Raw genomic sequence first — 12794 nt, 5'->3', positions numbered from 1 at the left:
AGCCACGTGTACTTTATCCATTAATTTAGAACAAATATCTGTTAATTTTAAATAAACACAAATCCTTATAGCAACGATATTGTATTGCTATGAACATCATCTATCTAATATAAAATCATTCACAATAGCCACACGTACTTTATCTATTAATTTAGAACAAATATCTGTTAATTTTAAATAAACACAAATCCTTATAGAAACGATATTGTATTGCTATGAACATCATCTATCTAATATAAAACCATTGGCAATAGCCACGTGTACTTTTAATATCTATTAATTTAGAACAAATATCTGTTAATTTTAAACAAACACAAATCCTTATAGCAACGATATTGTATTGCTACCAACACCATCTATCTAATATAAAACCATTCAGAATTACATATTAAAAAGCCACGTGTACTTTTAATATCTATTAATTTCTATTAATTTATAAACATAAATCCTCATAGCAACGATATTGTATCACAAAATATCCCTCGTTTCCAGGGAATATTGGGCTCCGGTTTCGCGTTGAAGGTGCAGCAAAAGCAACGGCAGAAACACTTCAATAGGCAGATACCGGCCGCGGCAATGTTGATACAATGCCTGTGGAGGTGTTACGCCGCCGACAAAGCCATCAACAGCGTGGCCACGTGGAACATTTACATCAAGGATCCAGCACCGACCGGACAACCCTCAACACCGTTGGGAAAGGTAAGGTTTCTCTTGCCTAAGTGTTTTTCTTTCCCTCTTTCCGCCCGAGTTCAATGGCAGTAGCTAATAATAATGATAGCCGTTGATTGTTGTTGTTTCTAGTTGCTTTTTTTTACGATGTTCCTCGGCCGTCTTATTCAAAATCGATCATTTATATATATTCTTTGCGCCGGGTTCCTTCTCGTTTCTCTCGACGATGGAACGTTTATATAGGATACGTCGAGATTGCAGGATTGTTTGGTGTTTTTTTTTTTTTTTTTCCGTTGAACAGATCATGGTGGATGTTACTGTAAAACTTTGTGGGTATTTGTTTTTTTTTTTTTGTGGAATTAATTTGGTTGTTGGTTGTTGTGTCGTTGAGGAAAGGGTGTGTTGTTTGATTAAAGATGTGAGAGGATTTGGGAGATAGTCTTTAAGTTAAATTCGCTTGGTAAATTTATGGACATGGGGTGAATAACAATCTTGTATGATGTTTTTTAATTCTTTTTTAATTCTGTCTATCTTCTTCAATTTGATTTGGGCCAAAATTAAATGAGAAAATTTAGAAGAGGGATATTAAGTAAGTTTGGTCGAATCAGGTTTGAATTGGATTTCGATTTTTAAATTAGATTCATAATCAATGAGGTGTGAGATTCTTTCTTTAAATAATTCCAAGATTTTCATTCGTTTATTTTAATAATATTTGTCTAGTTGGTGTGTCTGAGAGTTATTTTTATAATCATTTTTCTATTTTTCTAGTTTGAAATATAAAAGATCAAAGATAAACACGTATTATCAGGATCGAAATTTGAATATTGTTATTATTATTTTATAAAAATAGTTATTTTTTTTTAAATTTTCAATTCTCAAAGATTAACAGTTTTACAGTAACGTTTATACTAATCTGTTTCAACAATAGGAAAATTATCGAGTTGATTCTAATCTTTGTGATTTTTCTCTGTCGTACGTGTTTGTCTCGTTTGATCTCGGTAAATTTACTCAAAATTTATACTTAATAATTTTAATCCGTTTTCTGTGTAATAAAACTACTTATTCAAACATTTTCCCATCTCAGTTTACTATTTATAGGATTATAAATTACCGAGATTATTCGAGTCAGTGCATAAAAGATGCTTTTAAAATGGCGTTGGAAATTTTAGATGGAAGAATTATTTTATTCCAAGCGCAATCTCTATTGAATTTCTTGTATCAAATACAAGACTTTTAAATTTTCCATGATGATAATTCGTGTTTTCAAAAATTATTATTAAAATTAACTAAACTAAATAAATATTTAAAAAAAATCTTTTTTAATATCCAGTTAAATAAATAAATAAAAATTAATAATTATAAACGATATATATTTTCCTAAAAAAGTTTAATAGAATTGATATCTATATACAATACAAATCAACCATAATATTGTTTGAAACTTAAGAAATTTCTAGTTATGTTTCCACGTTTTTATATGTCACACCCTGTATAATAACGATATAATTTAATAATATTCAAAAGCAAAAACGATTCGTAAATATCGAAATGCAATAATTCCTTGTAAAAGATTAAAATTAATTTCACGACGCCATTTTAAAGACGAATCTGCTTACATCGAAGTTCTTTGAATTTAAATTTAGCATCGAAGATGATAGATTATTTCAATGCGATTTCAACTTGTCGATAGAAATCTAGAAAATCCGCGAATTAAATCCGAAGAAATATACAATTAAAAAGAATGATTAAAAGAAAAAGTTACTACGAAATCCTGTATATCATTGCTAATCACAGGACTTCGATCTATATCCCTCGTTGAAAGTGATGCAGACAAATAATTTGGCAGTGGATGGATGTAAGCCAGTGTTTTCCAACATGGGGCGTTTTGATTAGAAATATTTAAAATTACATACTGCCCTCTCGTTAAGTGGAATATTATTTTATTCGTATCCTCGAAACATACGAGAAAACTTAAAAATCAAAACGTTAGAAACGGAACTTTCGCGAGAAACATTTCGTCGAGAAAGATAAAGATACGATTCTGAATTAACCTAACCTCAATCTTTCGAACTTGGTTTCGAAGGTAGAGGGCGCGTGTTTCAAATATATCTTGAATCATAATAGAGTGTTTAAATAAAATAAATTAAATTTTAATGTAATAATAATCATTATGCCAGAATAGAAAAAGCTGAAAAAGGTTGGAAAACATTGATTGTAAGCAGAGAATGTGAATTCTGTTCTGTGTTTTCAATGTGCCGCTCTAATATCCGAAATATAACTTACTAATTTGAATATTGCTAGTGATTATTCGTGGTGTTGATGCAGTTTCGAATTATGCTTGGAAGCTTTTTGTATCATTAACGTTTTTGTTTTTCTCCTTCTTCTTCTTTTCTTCTTTCGTGTCACGGCACGAAACGAAGATTCTTCGCTTTTCTATTCGTTTTCTCGGTTGCGTTTTTAGAGAATTATTGATTTCCAATATGGAGGATCGTTTGTCTCTTCACTTCCGTTTGCTCGATAAATTTTCGAATCGCGATGCAATTTGCGATGTAATCGAATTGGGGATGGTGTTTTGACTGAGAGAAAAAAAAGTGGAAATTTTTCTTTTTGGCGGAAAATCAACTTTTCGAATGGTTGATACAACAATTTAATAAATTGACGAAAGAAAATTTTCTTTTTTTGTAATTTAGAATCGTACGAAATATTTATTTTTATCCTATTTGTGAAAAGTTTTGTGAAAATTTTGAAACAAATTTTTAATCAATTTGGAAATATAGGAAATATTATTTTTTCGAGATCTTAAAATTATATTATTTCTCTTAATTGAAATTCTGAAATATGACAATGTAAAATTTTATAAAATGCAATTTCAGAAAAATTTTTATAACCAAAGTATAAAAATTTTCTTCATTCCTTCAAAAGTTCGAAATAAAATATCAAGATTATGATGTTTCTTTTCTTAAGATGTACAAACAAATTAATCCAAATTTTTTGCATTCTTTATAGAAAAAAAAAAAAAAAAATATATATCAAAGGTTAAATATTTTTTCGTTCAGAAAAACTATCTTTTTTATCGCAAAAAAATTTTCTCGTTCGATTACACCGCGAATGAAAATCCTGCAATTTTTTTTTACTATCAAATATATTATTATTTAAACGAATGCTTAGTTAAGTTTATTTTAAATTTTTCTCTTTAACAGTGTATCACATTTCATCGGAAATTTGTGAAAGTTAAAGGCATCGATTAATCATTTTTATTTTTCCACGAACAGTTTCTTTCGCAGAAACTTGCTTTCAAAACTTCTATACTTGTATACTTGTTATGCAAATCGCTTCTCGCATCCTTCTATTAAAAAAAAAAAAAGAAACGTTCGAATCAAATGATCGACATGACTCAAATGACGAAATTATCATTGTACTTGTGTTGAAATAATAAACTGAAAGAAACGAATGTATAAAAATATATGTGTGTAAAGAAAAAATTTCTCTCTCGCAATGCATTCGTATTTCAGTCATTTCTTTCGATGTTCCTCCATCTACTTTCCAAAAGTGCATCGCGATTTAATTGCAAACTAATTCTTTCTTCTCTTCTTCAACGTTACACCGATTTAGAGCAATTCAATTTATTTCTCGCTTGGAAAATTTCGTTCGCCGATATTTTTGCCGAATTATTATCCTATCTTTTTTCTTTTCTTTCCTTTCCTTTCCTTTTTCTTTTTTGCTAATCTGCTAATCGAATGCTCGCAAGCAAAAAAAAAAAAAAAAGGTATGAAATTGTAAAAAAAAAGAGAGAAAAATTTATTTCAAATAAATTTGCATACGTAAAGAAAAGTACGTGGGAAGAAAATTTTGAATATTTCAAATCTATCGATTCGAAATTTTCAAAAGTAAATTTATCGGCACATGGAGATACTACATGAGAAAAAAAAAAGAGAGAGAGAGAAAAAAAATACACAAAGAGAAATCTCACTCGTCGGTATCTCTCTCAGCATCTGCTGCCAAAAAAAAAAAAAAAAAAAATTCGCGTGTTATATCTCCATTGTCCTCGCTATTTCTTCTTTCCCTTTCATACGCCCGTCTATCTATTTATCTATCTATATAATTTACTCTAAATTATAATAATATATATATATATAATTCCCGTTCATCGCATCATCATGCATATATTTGAAAAAAAAAAAAAAAAAAAAAAAAAAGAAAGAAAAAAGCACATCTCCCATCTCTTTTGATTACGATATATATAAAATGTACCTGTAATATATTTCAGTTGATTTGTGTAAAGAAGATGGTATGTAAAGGCTATTTAGATTTATTTCAATTTTTAATCTTTTGCATGTTTTCTTTATTTATCGATTATTATTATTATTATTATTATTATTATTATCATTATTATTATTATCATTATTATTATTATCATTATAATTATTATTATTATTATTATTATTATTATTATTATTATTATTCACGTGATTTCTTTGTCACGTAAAAATATAGAACGGGAAGGGGCGGGTTTTCAACACACGAGTCTGTTTCGAAGTAATACGAAATTTATCCGACGCTCGATCAATTTTTCAAATCGCTTCTAACTTTCGAATAAATGTTGACAAACATATTTTTTTGAGGGGGGGAGGGGCGTCTCTTGAGATAATTTTTCGATTCTTCTTTTTTCTTTTCTTTCCCTCCTCCCACGTATCGGACAATTTTTTTTTATCTTTAATCGAATAAGCAAAAGTATCCTGAGCTATTATAGAGTTTCGAAAAAAAAAAAAAAAAGAAAAAGTGCAAATCGAAGATGAAGTGAACGAAGAATTTTGTCGTTCGAAGAAATGGTTCGAATGAATGTTGGAAATTTTATTTTCGAAACAATTATCATTGTGTATCATATCATCGCACGGAATAAGGTAATAAATATTCGGCCATTTTATAAAGGAATATATCTGAACGTAGCTTATTGGATACTTTTGCAATCATCGTGGTCGATCGTGTTCACGACTGATTAAAAAAAAATCAACAAAATCGAATCCGATTTTTATAGCAATTAAATAAGCTTCGAAGCAATTTGCATTGATTAAATCGATAATAAAATAATAGAAAGTAAAACGTTGTGAAATTGTTACAAAAAAAAAAGAAAAATAGAAAAAGAAATAAAATCCAAGAAGGTATGATGAATTGGCGAATGTAGAATTCCGCGGAAGGACTCGTTTATTCGACATACAATACGTGCAATATAACAACTTATTGCTCCTTTTTACATGTATCTATATTATATATTTTCTATTCTATCTATCTATCTCTCTTTCTCTCTCTTTCTCTACTGCACATACGAAGCTTCGTCTCGTCACTTGAATTTTTCTGAAAGGAAGTAACTATGATCGTGTGTCATGCAATGTGATCCAATTGTGTTTGTCGTGCATGCGCCTGCGTATCTATCTCTTCGCGCGTGTATCGTATCTTCAGTAAGCAATATGTTGCGTGTCGCTTTAACACGTACAGGGTGTTGAGAAAAAGTCGAGGATATATATTTATTGTTGAAAGTTGCTTGTTGAGATAGATGGTTGTATAGATTCGCCTTGATTCGTGTGTTTGTGATTTTTCTTTTTTTTTTTTTTTTTTTTTTAAGAAATACATTTTCATTTCAACGATTTTTATTCCTGCTGTGTTTGTGCGTATTTATATCATTCTTATCTCGTTTATTAAGGCTTATTAAGCGCTTAACGTTTTTGGCCGTTGATTTGATAAATTTTTCCTTATGCTTTTTTTTTATTACACGCGCGAACGTGAAAATTGGCGGCAAAATTAAATCGAGTAGATTGGAAATTTGTAATTTTTTATAAATAAGAAACGCTTAATTATTTAGAAGCTTCGATGTTGGTTATTTATTTCGTGTTTGTCGTATACTTTTATTCGACCCTCGCTCCTTTGAATTTTTTCTTTTCTATTTTGTTATCTCAATTGCGCTTCAACAAATGTGATTATAATAAATTAAATTAATCTATCTTTAAGGGAATATATGTACGTACCTTTTTTATTATTTTTTTAAACATATTTCGAATATAATAATGCGATTATAATAATTCTTTTTTTTATCGAAAATTGATATAACATTAGTTTGGTAGAGGAATGGAGATGAAAGTGGTTATATAAAGTGTTGGAGATAAAAAAATTGTTAGGCTCATTTAATTTTCACGCTTTCTCCGGATCATTAATCATTATATTCTTGATATTGTTGACATCCTGTACGTACAATCTGAATCGACGATGACGTCGGCTGAAACGATTCTGCTTGAAACGTTTCGAAAAATAAATTGTAACTTCGATTGATTAATCGATGTAAGCATTTCTTTTTTTTTTTTTTTTTTCCAACAAAATTTCCTTTTAAAATTAAATTCCCTTTTCAATTTTAACTTACGATTCTCGTTAGTTTACAATTCGTTCTAAATTAATATTCCACAGCGTTGCACAATCTTCAATTGGAAATCATACAAAAAAAAAAAAAAAAAATTTCCCTCAAAAACTTTTAAATTTTCAAACCGAAGATTTAATTTCCTCCCGCGTAAAAGATTCGCGAATTTATGTTATATGGAACGTAACGTGATGAAAAGCCACATTTCAACTAATCAAAATTCATTATACTCACAATTTCCGCAATCGAGAAACCGCAATTCGATTGGTCGTAACTCAAACTAACAACTCGAACCAGTTTAAAACCGCATTTCAATTGATCCGAATTTACACACAGTTCCCTTTTATTTCCACGGCTGACCACGTATTACATTATATACGTATAATATAATAACGAGATATTTTAAAAAATCGTTACAATCGTACGTGTCGTTACGAGGAGAGATGTCGTGCGAGGGCAGAGTCGTTTCACCGTCGTTTCACTCGGTATATACATACACGTGTCGCCATTTTATTTTAGCATCGGCCTGCAAATGCAAAAAGGCGAACGCCTCCTCGGAGAACGAGAATTTACGCTCGTCGGCTGTTTCCGCTACCGTCCCCTCCCAACCGATTGTTTCCTCGATCTTGATGCGAAATATTTACCCAGTTTTCGCGCTGTCGAGTGGAAGATGTCGTTTAAAAGCGCGACGATACTTCTTAACTTGTTTAACTTTTCATCGTTTTTTTTTTATTTTTCTTATTATAACTTCTTTGTATTTTTTTACTCTTACGCGTTTTTTCATGTACATTCGAAAAGTTATTTACGTGGAATATAATGGTTTGGGATAAAATCTTTTTTTTTCTTTTTTATTGATTTCCTGTATTTGTATTCTTGTTCGTTTTCCAATCGTGAATGAAGAGTTAATATCTATTTATAATCTCTTATTTTGATACTTTTTTTTTTTCGATTTCTTGTATTCGTGTCTCGTATTTCTCTATTTTTAAGTATTTGGAATCTTGAATATAATAGTTTAGACTCGAACCTAACCTCTTTTCACTTTTTTCTCGAATTCTGTTTCGTTCTTGTTTAATCCCAATGTATAAATTATATCCTTTTTTTATTATAAATCAAAATTAAAAACATTTAAAAATTCAAATACGAATTGATTAAAGTAAAATATCAAACGTGGAAATATCACGATTCTTAGCTTATAATAATATTCTATGTAATACTGTTATATAAAATGTAATAGTTTAGACTCGAACCTAACCTCTTTTCACCACCTTTTTTCTCAAATTCCGTTTTATTTTGGATTCTTATTTAACGCCAACATATAAAATATAGTATTATATAGAATATAATAGTTTAGACTCGAACCTAACCTCTTTTCATTTTTTTCTCGAATTCTGTTTCATTCTCGATTCTTGTTTAATCCCGACATATAAATTACATTCTTTTATCAAATACGAATTAATTAGAATAAAATATCAAACGTGTTATTCGAACATCGAAATATATCATCACCCTTATATCGGAAAAATAATCAGATATTAATCGAAATTTTTTACTCGAATACAGCAGTTACGTGCAGAATCATAAAACTTTCTTCATAAAGGTTTCACGAGCCGACGAAGCTACGTTGATTACAGGGATTTGATGAACTCGCTTTCCAAATTTCCTTTCCGGAATCTTTCTTAAGCGCTTAAAAGGCTGAAATGTGACGTTAACCGTGACTTTATGTTGCCAACCTCAAATACCACAATTTGAAAACTGATAGTGACCCACTTTTGTCATCACGGGAACTCGTTTCGTAGCCGTGGACGATTGCGGACGTGTTTGTGGAAAAAAAAAAAAAAAAAAAATTCGATAAACCTGAAAAGCAAAGGAACGAATTCACCCTCTTGTTTCATCTTTACCGGTACGGTAAACAATTCGTTTCCTCCACTTTCTTTTTCCTCGAAAATTCCATATTTCCATTAATTAATTTCTAAAAATTTAGCAAAACTTCTTTTTTAATTACTTTTTCCGTTCGCTTGGTTTCTAGAGAGTTGTAATTAGATTTTTTAACGAAGAAAGATTTTTTTTTTGTAACAGAAAAACATCAAAAGCAGAGGTAATTACGCGTGAAATTATTCAATGTGAAATTAATTTCCTATCTAGAAAGCAACGAAATTTTCTAGTACTAAAAGATTATTTTTAATCCTCTAAAAATACGTATATGATACATTGGATAATTATCAGAAACGATTTATGTATCGATACATATATATATTTGGTTTTTTCTTTTTAAAGTTGTTCACTATCGCAAATGTTCCATGTTGTTTCCTCCTATTCCCGATTTAATTATTTGAACGTTCAGCAATCGATGGAATAAAGTTGGAAACGACGAGTGACATTGTTAAATGTAGATTGTATCATTTTGGAATAATATTCCCACATTTAGCCAGTGGCATACCCTTATCAAGGTATCAGTGTGTATCATCGTCGGTAATAATCAGAGACGAGTATAGAGATTCATATTAATCACGTTGATACTGAAATTGCAAGGATCATCCAATTCAATCGAATGGTACGAATCCTCGTCTACTTTCTCTGTGTATCTCAAATACACGGTTGTTCGAATAACATGTTTAATCGTGATCGAATTTCAAAAAGACTATTGCACAGAGAATATTAAAAAGAAGATCGATTATTTAGAATTATAGAAATATGGATATAATCGTTCTTCTCTTTCTTCTTTTTAAATATACATTGACAAGCAAATTGTGAGAAATTCACACTTTCAAATCTTAGTTTCGATTCGAAAATAAACGTAAAAGTTGGTGTACAAAAATATCGATCGAGGTGTATCGATTAAATTACAAGCAATATAAGTTTACGTCGATGAAGAGAGGCTACACCGTTGCACTCCATTCCCGCCTCGCTTCGTCTAATTCAATCTGCTTGAATTGCTTATAACTTGATAAATAAGTCTCGACCAGCATTTTTACAGATCAACTTTCATTTTAACTTCAACATAGAATCAAGTATTAAACGTCTATGATAATAAATAAATCCTAAAGTTAAAATTTCTATCGTAACAGACACGAATAACAAGATGAGAATATTCAGAATACGAGAGAATCCTTACCCGTATAATATCAGCCGGCCCGAGCCTAAGTTCTCAAGCGCACAGATGTTACCTCTATTGGCAAGAATAGGAAGCTTTTTCAGATGGATCCATGGCCGAGCTGTGGTGCTCGCTAGTAGGGATAGTGCATGTTGTGTTCGACGTGTGTTGTAATGGGAGGGCACCGGGGGTTCAGTCTCTGATGATCCAGGTGGCAAAGAAGGCGAGCGTGCTGAAGAGGCGTAAATCGAGGAACCGGATGGACGTGCAACAACAGCAGCAACAGTCGTTGCCGCCGGTCACGATATCTGGTGGCGTGTCGAGCGGTGGCGCCACCGGCGACCAGAACGACAATCAAAGGATGGAGAACGAGGGAGACGTTATCTTCTACATGGAGGAACCGAAAGCGGGCACGCCTAATCGTGCTAGACGCGATAATCGGTGAGTGGAGATCGATTTGTATAATTTTTCCTTAATCTCTTAAGGATCCGATTATTTCATTAAGTAAATTTTATTTATAATCGAAAAGCTAACGCGGGTGCTAATGATTGATGGGTTAAGCTTGATGATTAAACGAGAGAGATTGATTAAATTAGAAACTAGAGACGAATTGTTTGATTAGAGTTGAAAGAAGGAAAGAATATATTTGGGTTGTTGAATCGTGACGATTTTTAGATAGATTATTGAAAGTTTGGAATCTCACTAATGTATAGCTTGAAATTTGAGAATTGGAACATTTTGAGGTTAGAATGTTGTTAGTGCAGAAGATACTTTTTTTAAAGTAAACTTTGAGTGTACGTTTAATTGAGATAATTTTTTAAGTTGTCGTTTAATTAAATTATAATAGACGCAAATTAAGTAAATAAATTACGTTATTATTCGTATGTATGTACACATTCTACTTTCACTCCTATAATTTAGCTGCTTAATTTTGTAATTAATTTTGTAATTCGTTCCAGAGAGGGAAGCTTAAAAGCCGACTGACGCGCAACATAAATTTGACATTAAATGTAACTCGGTAGCTTTTAATTAATAATAATTTTAATAATTTGCATAATTCAATATTTAAAATTCTTTGTAAAAAAAGAAAGGAAAAACACAATTTTAGATTCTAATGCATCTTTCAGAACCTCTTCGTATGAAACAAAAGATTTTCGAAATTACTTCGAATACGATTATACACTACTATCAGAAAATTTCGTTTATCAATTTTGAATGGGAAATACCAAAGTTAGAGCATAATAAGTGTGCGTTGTGAAGAAAATGGGTGAAAACCTTTGGAAATTTCGCAGTGAAATAATAGATAGATCGGGGAAAGTTGGCGTGACAGGAAATGTCAGCCGGCTGAAGGGCACTTTCTCTGGAGCGGCTTTGAACGTCGTACGAACTAGTTTCTCGAGTTTGGTAGTGTGAGTAGCGTATTTCCGGTTGGCAGGGGAAGCCTCTTCACCTCGCAGACGAGCTCCGTCACGGAGGCTACCAGCGACGAAATCGACATTGATATCGAGGAACCGCAAAGGGTTACCACGTAAGTACGCTTCTTCCTTATGCCATCTCGTGCGGATTTTCGCGCGGAAATATACGTGGAGAACGTTTTAAGGAGGAAGTAGAGGGAGACGACTTGTGAGTTCTATCTATATTGAAAAAATAGTTTGGATAGTATTTTTTTTTTTTTTTTTTTTTGATATTTAAAATACGTTCTAAAAGAAAGAAGCTGAGAATATGTTAAAAGCACAAATTGAAAAATAGATTGAGTAGCTTACTTAGCGTATTACTTGAAGTATTTTTTAAAATTTGAAATAAATTTGCACAAATTGCTAATGTATCGAGTATTTTTTAAAAATTTCAGTGAATAATTGTTTACACGATTTTATCAGCTTATTAAAAAAAAGCTATTCAAATACAACATGCTTTAAAAATAATTTTTAAAATAATTTAGAGAACTTATAAAGAATTTTAACTAAGATTCTCAGATTATGTAATAGAAAATTTTTCATGAGGTTCAAAAATAGTAGTTATCGTTCGATTATTTTTCGTTCGCGCATCGATAACAAACAACGTGGAAAATCAAAGTGTTGAGCAGTGAATCGTCTGTATCTTTATGCAAATTAGTTTCATTTTGCATGCGGGATCGATATTAACCGAAGAATTTTCGTCCGGCACGTACGTACGGGGTCTCTACTGTGATACAACGCTCGAAATGGGTGGAAACAGCGATTCGATTCAACTGGATCTCGTTAGTGTTAAACGCGCTACGATTCATAGCCTCCACGTTCGATCGATCTTTAAATTCACCGCAAAGGAAATACGTAAAATGTGCGGCTAGCAGAAATTTGAATTGCGGTCGAGGATTGCTGTTGAAATGCATAGTGATAACGGTAGCCTTTATGGACAGATAAAAAGGATTTTCGAATAAGGATATTCTTACTTTTTTAATTTCAAACTTTTCTCACGGTCGATTTAATTTTAATACTCGATCGATATTTTATTCTCGTTGCTTCGATCACATTCCGTAAAAATTTCTCTTCGGCTCTGTTCGTCAAAAATCGGTCACGATCGAGCTCCTCCCTATTTTCATTAATGATCCGAGGAAAGCCGAGCGCACCCGATCCTTGCCGAAGTCACGCGAAG

At 31.4% G+C, this 12794-nt stretch overlaps 1 protein-coding gene across 9 annotated transcripts in view; it reads left to right on the top strand.

Moving 5' to 3' along the window:
• The window catches only part of KCNQ (KCNQ potassium channel), a 71127-nt gene that overhangs the window by 35778 nt on the left and 22555 nt on the right, over positions 1-12794 (top strand). The window contains exons 8-11 of one of the 9 annotated variants that reach the window (XM_086913478.1): positions 493-699; positions 4937-4957; positions 10375-10604; positions 11572-11691. In XM_086913478.1, coding sequence (XP_086769604.1) covers positions 493-699; positions 4937-4957; positions 10375-10604; positions 11572-11691 — 578 coding nt within the window. Of the gene's footprint in view, positions 1-492; positions 700-4936; positions 4958-10359; positions 10605-11455; positions 11692-12794 lie in introns of those variants that run through there. The other 8 variants (XM_012494466.3, XM_086913477.1, XM_012494465.3 and 5 more) reach the window with 8 other exon arrangements.

Source organism: Apis florea, unplaced genomic scaffold (genome assembly GCF_048593485.1).
Source record: "Apis florea isolate Af1SG1 unplaced genomic scaffold, ASM4859348v1 contig_3496_pilon, whole genome shotgun sequence".
NCBI lineage: Eukaryota > Metazoa > Arthropoda > Insecta > Hymenoptera > Apidae > Apis > Apis florea.
This window is presented reverse-complemented; position numbering and strand designations above follow the sequence as displayed.